The 16,477-nt window shown below is 43.5% G+C and overlaps 1 protein-coding gene across 7 annotated transcripts in view; it reads left to right on the top strand.

Annotated features, from left to right (window-relative positions):
* LOC117263208 (zinc finger protein 521-like) overlaps positions 1-16,110 on the top strand; it is a 98,292-nt gene extending 82,182 nt beyond the window's left edge. For all 7 annotated transcript variants that reach the window (XM_033636409.2, XM_033636408.2, XM_078173375.1 and 4 more), the window contains 2 exons: positions 1,648-1,763; positions 14,628-16,110. In XM_033636409.2, the coding sequence (XP_033492300.1) occupies positions 1,648-1,763; positions 14,628-14,657 (146 nt within the window). In that variant the 3' untranslated portion in view covers positions 14,658-16,110. The remainder of the gene's footprint in view (positions 1-1,647; positions 1,764-14,627) is intronic.
* The last annotated feature ends 367 nt before the right edge of the window (positions 16,111-16,477 follow it).

Below are 16,477 nucleotides of genomic sequence, written 5' to 3'. Positions count from 1 at the left end.
TATTTGAAGGCCCCCCAAGTCTCGAATCCATTTTTATTTTTGCTGTATTGACTTTTTCCTCCGCTAGCCAAAGACATAATGAAGGCTTCCTGCAGCTGCTGTGACCTGCTTCTGTACAGTATATGCAGACAAAACACAGCTAAAGAAAAAGGCTATTGTTTATCAGCGCATTTTGTCTTTCAGAGCATGTATTCCCCACAAAGAAAATTGTCATCGTTTTTGGAGCATAGCAGAGGCACAGAACGTGCGCGATAGCAGAGGCCTTAACCTTGAGCGGCAATGTTTTGTAACCGACTGTAAAACCAGCCATCTATCTGCAATTATGTTTGTCTTCATATTGTTGTGGTCATTAGTTTCAGAAATGGACCATGGAGTTGTTGTTTGTTCATTAGCGGAGGTTTGTTCATTTCTGGTTAACATGCTGCCATGTTCCACAGACAGCTGTCACCCAGGCATTAGCAGTCTGAAAGCATCGCCACAGTGTGTCTGCTTTGAATCTAAACTTTTATTTCCCAGGTCAGGAGTGTGACATTCAATGAAGCCGAGTGCGTCTCAAGTGTACGCAGCTCAATAATTAATAACCGCTCTCCCAGGTGAGCTCAAATTGGGACACGTTAATGTTGCAGAGCCCCGCCACGGGGCTGCAGCGACCCCAAAGCCATCTCCGACAGACACCTCACCTTTTGTGGCTGTGTGTGTGTTTTTTTTTTTTCCCCTCCCTCTCCTTGTGGCCCCACGGTGCATGCATTAGAAGAAAAGTTATTTTGAGCTGTAAGAAATTCAAATGAAGCCCCCACATGCTAACTTTTCCAGAGCATCCAGACCTTTGAGATTAGACAGCCATCCTTAAAGCACAAGGGTCTGGGATAACAAACGGCATGTTTGAAGTGCTCCTTGGAGAATGCAAAGACACACACACACACACACACACACACACACACACACACATGCAAGACACATTCACTCAAGACACACACAGTTGTCTCCCCCTTAGCTTTCCGACGTGGACTATGGCTTAATTAAAGCACAAATGTATGGTATATGTTTTAAGTGCCAGCGAGTTGTGTGTTTATATGATGGCGAATGTAGTCTGAGTCTGCATGAATAAGTAGTGCAACCCCATGAATATTTATATTGTCAATATAATTAGCGATGTAGACTAATGGAGGCCATGTTTTGCACTTGAAGCCATGCCAATTTTTTGTGGTTGTTTATTTTCTGGCTTGTTGTCCCCACAGTAGTGCTAAATAAAGAGCATCATTATTCCCAAAACATTATGCATTCACTAGTGCCATGAATATGACCACTCTAGCTTCACTGTTAACATCTAAATTGTTCATTGTTTTTTTTTTTTCAATTATATAGCCCATAACAATGTGTTTTTTTTACTGTTGTTGATAGTGCATTCATTTGTTTGTAATTAAGTAATTTTCCTTGCCATTTGACATAGCCTGTCTTCAATTTTTATTCAGGCAGATGCAATTAGGATGTTGCCTTTGTTCCCTTAATGCAGGCAACCAGGCTCTACTCTAATTTACAAAGAGTAGGAGCATCTTACAGCGATGATTTGTATGTGCAACACTTGGAGAGTCTTTAAAATGTGCACTTTCTTCTCTTCTCTCCTCTCCTTTCCCTATGTGTGAGCAGTGTTTGTCCAGGCCAATAAGCTCCAGCAGCACATCTTCTCTGCACACGGCCAGGAGGATAAGATCTACGACTGCTCGCAGTGCCCGCAGAAGTTCTTCTTCCAGACAGAGTTACAGGTGAGCCTCAGGCCGGCGCAGCAAAAAAAAAAAAAAAAGGGCCACCAGCCGAAGCTGCGACCGCTAATCACACATGACAGCTTAACAAACACTAAACACCGCTCACCACACTCCGGCTATCCCCTCCATCCCGGCTGGGATGAGAGACTCAGAAGGAATTATTTCAGTCCGTTTCCAAAACTCATTTGTGATGTGCAGATATGATTTGATTTGCTTATTAGACCAGCAGAGCACTAAAATATCTGGAATTAGAGGATTAGTGGAATGTTCGTTTTTGAAGAGGTAATTACATACAGTGCAGAGGCAAAAACACAGTTGAGTCAATATGCCTGCATCTCCCCTCCTAATCACAGAGGAGGCCTCATGGCTAAATATGAGCTTTGTCCTCTGGGAGACTCGTATCTGCCCTTCAACAAAGTTAGTAGTTGGACTTATGAACTGGCAACGTTAGAGAGATAATCCATTTTCTAGCAATCTTTTTCTCTGGTCCTTGGAGAACCTGAAAAAATGAAACAGACCTTATTATATTATTTCACTGTGGTGGTGTTTTCAAGCAGCTCTGTTTTGTTTGGGGGATTCTCCACCATACACATGGCACACTTCTCATATCCAGATCCTTTTCTATTACCTTTTGAAACTGAATCATTAAAATATGAGTAGTCTATAACCGCGTTCAGTCCAATCACTGAAATTATTCTTAATTCACCTTAAAGCACAGATAGAAACCAAAAGCTCCTGACCACATCTATCTGAAACTTGGATTAGCTGCACCATGTATTAGCGGGTAGCCAGAGGAAGTATCCAGGGCTTGGCTGCCCATTGATCGGCAACGATTTTCATATTGAGATTCAGGTTGTAAACACAGAGGCGTGTGTCTGCCAGGAGGAAGGTGAATGTGATCATTATCTGCTGGTCATTTGAGCACCGCAACCATGAATAAAACAAGTCCTGATCCACCTACACGCAACTCCACCACAGAGAAGGTTATTTAACAAGCCTCGTGCTCCACCAAACTGCCAACGTGGAGTCTTTTCATTCATGCCAAGGCCTCCTGTTTATCACATTTTCATCTCTCATTGGTACGAGCATTCTCTATATAGCAAAGGTTGTTGCAGGTACCTGTAAACAATCTCAAATAACCTGGGGATGTTTTCCTACTTTTTTTTGTTTGACATTTTTTGGAATGAAGTGATCTCCCCCTCCCGGAGGTGTTGTTTCATGCATGATTATATTGTTTTACACTGTGTGTGAAAAGACAAGAGCAGAACATGAAAGACCTATGGCACTTTGTTGTGAAACAGGGGGTTATGAAAGGAGAGCAGCAATGAGCTTGGGGGATAAGACGATCATTACGCTCAACCTGTGCCATGCTCTAAAGGCAGTCCCTTGTGAGTGCATGCTTGCACTCTCTCAAACACATATGTAGCTCTTATAGATGTGTGCATGCGTGCTGTTTCTTATCACCTTCATACATAAAAATACACAGTGTCAGAGTTTATTTATACTGTGACCAAAGCTTTCTTAAAGACCCAGTGAAATGAAAAATACATTTCCCAATTTTAATCCCATGTCCCCGTGTTAATTGCTCACTTATCTCTTGTTACTTTTGAGAAATATTTATCAAAAAAGAAAACAGCATCTGAGTATTTTAACAACAAATATGTCTTTGCTCTTTCTGTAAAACCAGGTGAAATGGTTTCAAATGTTTGATGACTCATCCTGCATTGAGGGGCACTTACAGAAGTTGATCCATTCAAATGAGACTTTGGGCGACTAGCGAGCCACACCGGTCATATAAAACCCCACCTCACCATTTGTGGGGTGTAGTAGCTAACAGACCAGTATGGAGAGATATAAAAAGAGATGTGTGTGTGTGTAGATTTCAATGGGCAAAACCTTTGTTTTTATTTCCAAAACTATGCAATGGAGGTCTAATTCATTCACCTCTCCCTTGTCCTCCTGATTTAACGGTGAAGGAGGTGTGTGTGGGGTCAACAGTCCACTTCATTGTAGCTCCATATCACCCAAAACTTTAAGACCACACACAAGGATTTGTTTTAAATCCCTCTTGTAACTGTACACCACTTAAATATTCCGTATCCCTGGGAATTTTCTAACAGTACCAACATATCCTCATACAATAGTTTGTATGATGTCTAACGAATTAGCACTCCACGAATGACATTATGTACGTAACATACAGTTATCATAAGTTAGGTTTAGGCAAGTAAAATTAGTCTGGTTAGGGTAAGGAACAGAGACATTGTTGGCCGTGTTCATGAAGATACAAAGGTTAGGTTTCGACAAGAAAAATTACTTTGATTAGGTTTAGGTAACTAAAGTTACGAAGGTTAGGTGTAGGAAAAGAAACATGACTGGGTATCTGTAGATTTTGGCAAGTTAAGTTACAAGGGTTAAGTGTAGGCAACTAAAGTTACTTAGGTTAGGTTAGGGAAAGTGAAATTACTTTGGTTAGGTTTAGGAATAGAAACATTGTTGGGCATCTTCGTAAGTTATGAAGGTTAGGATTCGACAAGAAAAGTTAGTTTGATTAGGTTCAGACAAGTTAAGTTACAGGTTAGGTTCACAAAAAGAAACTTGGTTGGGCGTCTTTAGATTTGGGCAAGTTAAGTCAAGAGGGTTGAGTTTAGGCAACTAAAGTTATTTAGGTTAGTTTAAGGAAAGTAAAAGTTACGAAGGTTAGGTTTAGGAAAAGAAACATGGTTGGGTGTATTTAGATTTGGGCAAGTAAAGTTACAAGGGTTAAGTTTAGGCAACTAAAGTTACTCAGCTTAGGTTAAGGAAAGTATAAGTTACGAAGGGTTAGGGTTAGGAATAGAAATATGGTTGGGCATCTTTAGGTTTAGGCAAGTAAAGTTACTCTGGTTAGGTTTAGGAATAGAAACACTGTTGGGCGTTTTCATGAAGTTACGAAGGTTAGGATTCGGCAAGAAAAGTTACTTTGATTAGGTTTAGGAAAGGGTTAAGTTTAGGCAACTAAAGTTACTCAGGTTAAGTAAAGTAAAGTAAAAGTTACAAAGATTAGGTTTAGGACAGGAAACATGGTTGGGCATCTTTAGGTCTTTCCAAATGAAGTTATGAAGGGTAGTTTTAGGAAAAGAAACATGGTTGGGTGCCTTTAGCTTAAGAAAAGCAAAGTTACTTTGGTTATATTCAGGCAAGTTAAGTTATTCTGGCTGGCTGTAGGAAAAGAAAAATGATGACAACATGCCTTAAAATAACTCAAAGTTCACATGGCTCTAAACACCAGTCTCCTGGGGAAAGTCCTGTGTTTTGTGACCCATCCACCACCCCAGCCTGCCTCCTTACTGGGACTAATTCCTTTCTTTACTCCTGTCAGTGCATTGGTCACGTACACACAGCCCTTCCAATGTGGGTTATACACAAATTAGTGGGTCATGATTAGGAGGGTTATATATGATTTGTGGTACATTACTATTTGTAGATATTCGTACGAACAATGCATTAGGACGGCCTGACAGTGACAAAGCTAAAGAAGCAGTAAGTTACATTTCACTGAGACTTTAAGTGTTTTTTCTTCATCTTTAAATGCAACTCCTGAACTTAGTAATGGTGGATGTTAGATTTGCTTTCGACTGTCTATACTTACAGTAAAGCCTCCAACAAACAGTGCAGGTTGGAGTCTTGTTTTTAGTTGTTGTTTGTTTGCAGTTGCCATTTCCCATGCATCACACTTCAAAATGTCTCACTGACATGGGGCAGTCGTTTGTCAGTCTGTCTGAAGTGGAGCTGTCTTCCAGCAGCGAGAGAAGTGGAAGCTCTCTCTCTTTGCCGGGTCTAGAGTTTGGAGTTTCTCCCTATTTCTCCCTGACACCCTGGCCCACTCACAGGCTGCCTGGGCTCCTCATCTCTCGCAGTAGTCGGAGGGGTCAAAGGGCCAGTGCAAGCTGGGAGAAGGAACGGCGAGAGGGAGAGCTGCCACGGCAGGTAAAGGGAAGCAGGAACGATATTTTATTAATTTGCTGCTGAGATCCTGAAACAGACCAAAGGCTGTGACAGGTATCCAGTGCACCGCTCCACATCCTCCCCCACCGCCTCCCCCCGTGAACTCTACCCTGCGAGGGGCTAGCCAATTTTCGCCAGCCTGTCGAGATGGATGATGGGAGAGCATCCGTCTAATCAGCCCTCCTAGGACCCCCCGCCCGGCCGCCCCCCTCAGACTGGCCAGATTGACTGACTCCTGGGCCTGTGTGCCCCAGAATCCAGATTCCAAAGGAGAATAATCTCTCTTGCTCTCCCTCTCTCTCCCTCTTTCCTCTTTCTTTCACAGACAAAAAAATAAGCACTGAGATGCACAGACCACCATTCCCCTCGAAACTCTCCAGAGGACTCCCCTCCACCATCACACATGCTCACACAGCCTCCACCCTGCGCATCCCTCTCCCTCACCCCATTAAAATATGGAGCAAAGTCTAGATATTTCATGAGGTGCTTATGGGGAGGGCAAGCGGGCTGGCTGTGCAGTGCTCTCACTGACCCTCAACTACTGCCCACCCCTCGAGCAGCTAGCAGACATGGCTTCACTGCATCCTCTCTTCCAAATAAGACTCACTGTCCTGTCATTTTAAAAGCAGCAGCTCCCTTATGAGGGGAAAAAAATGTCCCTGGGTTCTAGCAAAGGCCACATTGCAATGTGAAACTTGATAATAAACTTCCTTCTCCCTTCGCGTTGGCTTCAGATACAGTAGTGCGAACAGAACTGAGCCACTGACAATGCTGCTAGGCTGGATTAATTAGCCAGATTCATTAACTGATGGATGCGCAGTATTAGCCACAGCTTAAATCTGACATTTCTCTGAGTGCAGTTCATTTGTGAAGAAACACACAAGTTCAGTTCCTCCAGCGATGCGGCGTACTGGAGGGCTGCAATCAGAGGCTCCTCTCCCAATGATCCCAATTCCTCCAAAGACGAGACAATGAGATTGAAGTTACACAACAGCGAAGATGACATTTTCTGCGCGAGATTCCCTCGGTCCTTTTAAGCTGGGCTGTCTTTTTATTTTTTTTTTGTGTCCCCTCCATCCTCCAATTTCATTATCATTCCTTGGAAGTGACACGAGATTGTAAGTCGTGTGTTAAGTCGTGCCGCGATCGACGGAGGAGTGGAAGGACTGGGTTACTGTATGACTTCTCCCTCTCCTCAGACGCCCGCAGGACACGTACCTTAATTGGAGTGTCTTTTAAAAGGATTCCTTCAAAGACAATCCAAAGCTCCCTGGCCTTAATGAGTGCTGAAAGTGACAAGAGCACATCTGCATCATGTTCTACTTCCCCACACAAATGAGATTCTCCTCTCCCTGTGTGATAGCCATTATTGCCAAGCTGTGACCAATTCCACTGTTTTAATTAAGCATATTTATAGGCTTCACGGTCACCAGGTGTAAACAGCTATGCATGTCATAACGTCCGTCTAAGAGAAAATAGGGAGAAAAAATGAGAGATGGACAATTGGAGACAGAGGAGGGAGTAGGGAAGAGAGCAGAGGAAACAAGTGCATGAAAAGGGTTAAATGTACAAGTGTTTATCCAGTGAGCTGCATATTTATGATATTATAACGCATGAAATACCTGAAGTTGATTCTATGAATGATGGCTCTTCAAAACAACATTTTAGGCCTTTCTTTCCCCCCTCTTTCTTGGCACTCTTCAGCGTGAAGCACAGAGACTTAATTCCCCAGAAGTTTTATATTTTCCTCTTTTTTTTTTATGAATTTTAAAATATGCCCCCAGAAACGCCCCAACTGCCCCGCGTCCCAAAAGTGTCGCACAAAAGCAAAGCTTCATGTGTTTGTCCCCAAGCGGCTCTCAAACACCCCATTTTCCTTGAATATCTTGATCTGCCAAGTATGACAGCTCTTCACGCTTTTGAAAGTTGTATATATATTTTTTTCCTTTTATATGACAACTTGTTTTCTTCTTCATCACCCCAGGTGCTCAGAATTCTGTCACCATTTCAAAAAAGTTGCACTACAAAATAAAAGAACAATGAATTAGAAAGGAGTAGGAAAAAAAACAGCTGCTTGTGAGGCGCCATCATTAATATTTAAGATTATTTATAATTATGTACAACACTGTACACACACTGTAAACGGGGACATAAACACCCTTAGATGACGAGTGATGTATCACAATAGTGGTGTTCTAGTTTTGTAGGTGGATCAGAATTAGACAGCATGACAGACCTAATGATCCTGGGAGGATATTCTCTTTCTCAGTGCGTGTGTGTGCGTGTGTGTGCGTGTGTGTGTGTGTGTGTGTGTGTATACATCTGTGTGCGTGCTGTATGTATTTGTCTTTGAGTCTGTCTCTCCCAGGGTCTGATATGTGCATGCAAACACATTGTCTGGAGGGAGACATGACAAAAACTCCCAGAAGCCTTTGAGCTGTTCTTTTTTTTCTTTTTCCTGTGTTGCACCACTGGGGAAAGTTAAATCCAAACAAAGAGGAGACGCTTGGTGTACTGTGCTAGAATCCATCACCGGATCTCTCCCTCAAACATGTCTCCTTTACTTTTCTTAGTTGACTTTTTCAACAACTTTGATAAATGCCATTTTAAGCGCTTCTCAGGAAAATTCACTACAGGCTTAATTTACTGCCTGTAGTGATTTGATGTTTCGAGTGTCTATTATGCTGTTGATGTTAACAAAATGCAGCAGAGGCCAAAATAAACAGCATTAGAACAATTATTCCCTCTCGAATTTCATATTCACACGCCGCAACACCAAAGTAATTTAACTCTTCAGTTTTCGAAAAGGACGTTGAACGACACCGGTCAATTAAAAACTAATTTTCTGATTCACGCCTCCATTTCGGTGGGAAAACATGAGAGTGCACATCGACACTCGCCTTCCCACAGAAGCGTGGAAATGCAGGAGAAAATTTAGTCCTCAAAAATCTCCGCATTTGTGAAGTGGCATATCTAGCAGCATAGGAGAGGGAGGGAAAGGGGGGGCTAGACGCTGTGTAGCATCCCTAGTCAAAGTCTGTCCCTGACTGAAGTGGTTAAATGTGAGAGTAATTGTGTTTTGTTTCTGGGACTGACATGTGGAACCCCATGGACCCCATCTCCCTCCCAGTGACAGGCAGAGATCCTCCCCCCTCGCTCTGTCTAATTAGAGGATGTAGCCCAGGGCTCATGTCCCAGGAAGACCCATCCCCCTCCCAAGATGGCTCCCCTAAGAAAGCCCTTAATTGGGTTCTTTAGTCATAGTCTTCATTTTGGCTGGAAAGGCATCTGTGTGTTGCTATCACCTCAGAATACAGTTTGTATCGCTCTCTTGTGTTTCTTTTTTCTACCTCTCTCTTTTTTTTCTCTCTCTCCCTCTCGCCGGCCCTCTCTCTATTGCTTTCCCTCTCTCCCTCTCCCCGTCTCCCACTCTCTCCTCACTTAATGAGGCCCCATAATAACACAGCAGTTGTGCAGTTGTTTTGCTACCTCAGTCAAACAGCGGGATCACTGCATAGTGTGTTTCTAGTACCATTCACTTGTCTACTTAGACAGGGTAATGAGTATCATTTGGAGCTACAAAGCACCAGCCCACAAAAAGGGTGGTCCGTCATCTCCGGTTACACCTCAGAAGCATTTGGTCGGGGTAGTTAGACATCTAATCAAAGAAACATTATGGATTTATTATATATTTTTACAAGCATTCAGTGTGAATATCACTGGACGCAAAATGACACACATGGAAGACATTGAAATCCATCGCCGTTGTCAACTCCACCCCGGCTTGGTGCTGTTACTGTATGACCACGACTCCCCGGGCACCTCACTTCAAACAAGACAGTCTGTTACCAAGGAGACCAGGCCGGTTGTGGCACAACAGTGTTTGGGGTCAACCCTCCCTACGGCCTGATAAGTGATGACTGTGGAGAATGCCAACTGCTGTATTATTTATTTATTTGATTGTGTTCTTCATTGGCTAAACTAGCCAGCAGTAAGCCTGGCCTGAGGTCAGAGCAGGAAAGGATTACTCCCTCAGTGGACTGGTCAACAGTAGGGAATGCACAAAGGGAGGACTGAGTCAATACTGGACCGAGTTCAACACACCATTAAAGATCAAGGCAGAATGCAGCACTCCGGTCTTTCTCCACAGCAGTTTTGAGCGATAAGAAAACACTTCACACAGTGGCACAACTTTTACACAACGGGGTCATAACTGTCCGTCTTTCGATCATTACACAAACATGAACGAGCTTAAATACCCGCGTCGTTGCTTAAAGTCGCCCCGCAGTTTGAAAGAAAAGACCACAGGTTCTTTGTTTTAGTATCATTTGATGACGTTCTCTTATGCGTTAATTAAATTCCTGAGTGATGACTACGGGTATGCACAGGTCTCAGTGGTTTTGTGCACACTCCCCGTGCTCCAGATGCAGCTATGCAGGCTTGCCGTATGTCAGCCATGCAGGGTGAGAGAGAAACTCAGCACAGACTGATAAGACTTTTAATCAGAGCTTAGAGGGGGATGTTTACAGTTTTGACTGTTCCTTCAAATTTTTTGATTATAGATAAACTGAATAAGACACTTTAGCTGCAGGGGTTAAAATGAAGGTGCTTAACTCTTCTAATTAAATAGTTTCTTTAATGAGTCGTTTTTACTGTAACTAAGACTTACTAGCAAAGCTATACTTTACTGTTTGACTCATAGGAGTATATTTCAGGGAGGACGCAGGGGACACATACCCCTCAATATTTAGAACATGTTCATTTGTTACCCCCCCTATAAAGTCATAAAAGTAGCAGAGGACTTTTATTTGAAAAAATTAAAGATATTTACACCTTAAGTTGATGCAGAAAAGGCACAATTTGGTGCATAGAAATTCACCAGAGTGCAGAAAATTAAGTGTTTGATGCTCAACATTTTCTGCCCCCCCCCATACATCCTTGGTTCAACTAGCATGTCAACAGACACAAAGAAATGACTTAAATAATCATTTACTAATGCAAAATGTGAATTATTTTTTACACTTTGTATCATGGTTTCTTTTGTCAGAAATTTGCAGTTACAAAATTCTCAGAAAATATTAACAAGCTGGCCTGTAGTTGCAGTTTTTTTATGCCTCACTGTTGGCTTTTTGTGCCTCTTATTCCCTGTATGCATCAAGAAAATTGATTATAGATCAGTGACATATTGTTTTTCTGTTTGTTTTTGCATTACATGACATTGACAGACTGTAAAATGTTATAATTGCAGTATTTTCAGCTGTGCTAATCAACAGCTTTGTCAACATTAACGCATTTATTTATGCTTTTATTACCATAAGTGTTAGTTTGTGCACTAATTTTAATTGTTGTAACATTTCTACGCAACATATAAGATATATAATTGTCAAGAAATTCTGAGAATTTAAAGGCACAGCACCCAGAATTTGAGGGCAACATAATGCGACAGATTCTGTTCTTTTCAAGTTTCAAGTTGCACACTTCTTTGTTTGTTAGAGAAGCCTTGAAAAGGCCATGGCTTAAAAAGTCATTACTGCTCACTCAGCTCTCCAACCACTCGATAAAGAATGGGTTTAATGGTACACACCGCACAACGCCAGGTACAAGAGCAGACACAATGTGCTTAACATGTGCTCTGCAGGTATTAACATTATGCTAATCAAACATTGTTAGCGTTGTGACTAAGCTTTACATCTTCTCTCTGTGATGTTGGACAATGTGAGGATTGTCTTTAATGCAGCGGGATCAGATGAAAGAGAGAAAGTGTCTGCTGGTCTGCTGGACTTCCTTGCAGAGCTGATGTAAGAGATGCACCTCTGTTGCCTCACTGGAGACCGGGTGCTATCGATGGAGACCAGAGCAATGGGGAACGACATAAAGAATGATTAGTTAATAAATCAACTCCCCAGCCTACTTGCTCTTTCTCGCTCTCTGCTCTTCCCCAATCGTTCCCCTTTTTTTTCTCACCCTCTCCCTCCTCTGCAGCAGTGTTAAATTCCTAAGACATGTTGCACCTGTTTGCATGGGTACACAAGACCCCCGCCGGATGTTCCCCCCCTCCTCTTCTTCTACCCCTGAGGGCGTTGCAGCAGGGTGATGTAATCAGATGAAAGTGGTGGTTTTAACGGTGGCACAGAGCCGGTGAGAGAATAGAAGAGGAGGAAGAGGCTCGCTCCGAGCCAATGCAGCCAGTCTTCATAAGGGAGAAGCGGGTGCGCATTATTGATCAGAGCAAAATTTAATTTAGTGGAGAATTGACTGCTATGGTTTACCTGAACACTGCTGGTAACTGGGCCCTGCAGCAGGCCTGTGTGGCCAGCAGGTGGTTGAAAGGATCGAGGAGGAGATTAAGGGTTGGATAGAAGGGAAGGAAATGGATGATAAGAGGAATGGCAGAGTTTCAGGGGGAATAGGATGGCATTGAAGGAGGGAGTTAGGATGAGAGCTAAAAGGCTTAATGGAGGGCATCTAATCCTAAATTGCAGCGATTCTGGTGTGACACCATTAGTGACATCCTCCTTGCCGGGGCAGTGGACATTTTGGTCATTTTCCTGCACAAGATGTGAATTATGAGTTTCACATCTAATTTGACATTTGTGGTTTGGTTCTGTAAGTATTTAACTTACACAGCGCCGGTGCAGAGGTACTTGAAGAACTTGACAAGGATGAAGATTGGAAAGTGAATTTCACCCCCTCCCTCTTCCCTCCCTTCCACCTTCCATACTCATACACAGAACAGTTTATAGCTACTCTGCGGAGTTCAGTATCCACAGAGATAAAGGTATCAGTTTCATTTTCTTTCAACGTTTTTTTTCCCCCCTCTTTTCCTCTATTTCCCTTTAGTCTGCATGGCTGCCACAGCCACTGAAGTCGTTTAACACCGTCCTTGAGAAAGCCCTCAGTGAGAAAACTCCTGGCATGTTTAAGGAAAAGGTAGAATGCAGTGTGTGTCAGACAGAGCTGGGACATGCAGAGGGGGGAGCCATTCCCCAGAGGGGTTATTTTCCCCTCTAATAGCTGTTACGAGCCCTACATTATATCCAAGGAGCTACGTTCCTTTGGGGTCCACACACACACACACATACACACACACACCTAGACGCACTGGCACACTCACACAAAGGCATGCACACTCAGTTGAGCACAATTTTTCTCTCTCTGTTTCTCTCTCTTCCACACACACACACGCACACACACAAACGGGCACACACACTCAGTCCTAGCCGCTTTGCTCTCCTCGTGTCAATATCCTGCCATTTGAAGTCACGTACTGCAGGGGCTTCTGGGAGTCGCCGAGGAGCCAGGCTGACGGGTAATGGGCCGCATTCATTAATAAGGTTGCCGTGCTCCTGTCCCTCCTCAGCAACGCCAAGGATGTCTTCACCGGGGGGTAGGGGGTTGGTGGAGTGTGAGGAGGGGGAGGAGGTGAGGTGGGGCGGGAGTGAGAGAGAAAGAGGGAGAGCGTCCCGTGGGGAGTCTCCTCCCAGACTCACTTAAAGGAGCTTTATTTCAGCAAGAGAGGAGAGAGGGAAGCAGAGGAGCTGTCCGGGGCCGCCTCTTTAAAAAAGGGAGAGCAGGGCCCAGGCGAGCCACGCTAACCCTTACAGGGGTCACACTCCTGCTCCCCGTCAAACAGCTTATTACCCCACCTGTCGGGAAGTAATCGCCCTAGCTGAAAGGAAAGCTGTCGAGGTGTTTAAATGCTTTATATGGAGGCAGCTGAAAGGGTAAAGAGGGAAGGAATGAATGCAAGGGGGGCTAATAGTCGTCTCCCAGCGCTGCCCAAGGGACTCTGCACCAACAGGACTGAAGGTGACTGCTTTGGTAAACCTCCTCACTGAGGTTGCAGTAATCATGTTAGATCTCCTCCTCACTATTTCACTTTAACACTAGTTAGGCGGTAAAAATGTCATTTCACCTACACTTATTCCTGTGCCTATGTGCAGAACAAAATGTATGTGTGCACTGAGGTGTGAGTGTATTTGTGTATGCATGCATGCGTGCTGACGACTCTGTGACAGGTGTGTCTAGTCCATGCCAGTTTCAAGAGTCCAAGGCCGTGTTTTAAACAGAGCGCAGCAAGTGGGGCATGTAGTTTGCATTAAAGGGATTAGCAGTCACTTCAAAAGATGACCTGGATTCAGCCCACCAGGGACACCAGTTACACACCCCCTGGTCCACACTCCCTTTAAAGAACCTGGCACAGCTGCCCCACTACAACCACTCTCAACGATCTGTGTGTGTGCCTGCATAAATTTGGGAGACACGGCAAAACAGAGCGATATTGTCAGCTCGTTATCCTGTCATAGTGAATTGTGCACCGTTACATATTTACAGCAGCGTGGAGGATCAAATTGTCTACGGCCTCACCTGCACATTAAGCATTTCTCTACTTCCTTTTTTTTCCTGCACTATACGTTTGCAGCACATTCAATACATGTATGCGCTGGATAAACAAGACCCCAAGGATGATATTCCATCAGGTGTGTCAGTGCCTTGTTATGGATTTGTTTCCATGGACACAGGCTTTGATCAGGAGGCAGGATTTCTGAGGAATGGGATGTTATCTGTCAGTGGTCTTGCGCCTTTGTGTTAGACCACGACTTAACTATGCTTAATCTCAAAGCCAACGACCATTGATCCACACACAGATTTGACTCCTGTGCAAGCTAATTGGATCAGGATAATGAAATGTCAAGGTAATCAAAAGTCAGTGTGTGTCAATCATAACATTTAAAGCACATTTCAGCGTGTAGTGTCCTTAGTATGGGAGATGAAACATGTTCCCGATGTCCTTCTAATGAAAGCGTAGGAAAATGAAAGGTCCATTTGTTGTATGTGATCATAATGCTTCCTCTGTTTCTTTTTGTGTCCTTGCAGAACCACGCGTTGACTCAGCACAGCAGCTAACATGGCAAAGATCAGCGCCGTGGCCGAGAACAAGGATCACATGACGCAGAGAATAATGTGCTGACCGCCAATTACCGCCAGTGCAGTTTCCCACCGACTGTCTCGCACTGAACTTTCGATTCAGTTTCACCGCAAGGAACCATGCCACAGCCAGAAAAAAGAAAAGCAAAGCAAAGAAAATAAAAGAAAGAGGGGGAAAGAACATAAAAGAAAACCCTCTCCGTTCTTTACTAACCATTATTTCAAAAATAAAGAAAAAGCCAACTTGTTTGTACATAGAATTCTTCATGTGTTGCTTAACTACAGCTATATTGCAATCTTATACAGTATTTGCCAATGTACAGTTCAAAATGTTTGTCCAAAAAAAGAGAAGGGGGGTAAAAAAAAAAATATCAATGACATTGTCAATCAGACCAGATGGGACTCAACCAGTTGTGTAAAGGAGAAACAGGGTGCCACTGAGAGCGTAGGAAGCTGTAGGAACCAGAGAGTGTCGTCAGGAGGACTCTTTTCATCAGCACCACTCCTACTGCGCAGTATGTCACTCTGTATCCTAACATGGTCAATCATTACGGGGTAGAAAAGCTTGATTCACCAGCATAGGCTGAGATCTTGTCTGTGTGTCCGTCGTAACATGGCTGCCAGAGGACCAGCTTAGAACGGCGGTGCGACTAATCTGCACTACCTGCGCTGGAGTTCAGACGAGAGGCAAAATTTAAAAAAAAAAAAAGAAAAAACAACACAGAGAACAGAAAAACAGGACAGGATGCTGATATATGCAAACGCAGTGACACAGATTTGGAAAAGGCTAGTTCCTCTGGTTGGCTCGTGAACAGAGGCGTGAAGCTCCCATGTGGCTCTCAGAGCATGGGGAAATCTCCAGCCCACCGACTCAACCTGTACATTTCTGTTGTCAATGTTTACTGCTCGTTGAAGCCTGGAGATTACTGGAATTTTTTTTTCTCTTCATGTTTTGTTATCTATACATATTTTTCCGCAGCGGGGGAGTAAATCCATTTGTATTTGGGGTCATGAAGGCTGAACATAATTTCAGTCTGTTTTTGGGGATGTACCGTAGTTCCAAAACTCCGTCCCTGGCTCTCCTGGAGAGTGCCCGAGTACTCCCTCTTGTTTCTTTGCAGTGTCCCGTTGCTCTCTGCTCAAGCTGGAAGCCACTGTGGCATCATACAAAACTTTACAACCATCATGTTATGTAAATGTTTTGCATTCATTGAACCTGAGATGCACTTTTGTATAAAACTTTAATGTTTTGACATTTTGATTGAGAATTGTTCGTACACAGTTTACAGGAAATCACCATCTCCTGCAGCAAAAGGACAGTTATCTCCGATGTTATTAAAATGTATTGTACAAATATGGAGTTCTGTATTTGGCAGAGCTCATTTTTTTGTGTTGCACATGTGATGGAAATATTAAAAACTGTATGAGGAAATGGCTTCATTGTCCCTTCATTATAAAATACTCGCGTAGCCGTGTGTTGGTGAGCACAATTAACCCATCAGACAAGACCTATGACAGCATAAACACGATCATCATCAAAAGCTTACACTGCTTTTTCTCATTGTATCAAATTGCATCCTATTTTTCCCCACTCCCTCGTGGCGCTCGCTAACAAACATCTGAGCATCTTAAGGGAGGTCTGTGTTATTAATGACTCCATTACCCATCACCCTGTGCGGTCCCATTCTACACACCCTTGCGCTAGGTCTATTTAGGGAGCCTCCAGCGCTCCGGGAGACCGAGGAAAAGATTCTTCTGTCTTTGCCGGATGGGACAAAACCCATGCTACAACATCTGTC

Source organism: Epinephelus lanceolatus, chromosome 12 (genome assembly GCF_041903045.1).
Source record: "Epinephelus lanceolatus isolate andai-2023 chromosome 12, ASM4190304v1, whole genome shotgun sequence".
NCBI classification, from domain to species: Eukaryota; Metazoa; Chordata; class Actinopteri; order Perciformes; family Serranidae; genus Epinephelus; species Epinephelus lanceolatus.
The sequence above is the reverse complement of the archived record's forward strand: the minus strand, read 5'-3'. Positions and strand labels throughout refer to the sequence as shown.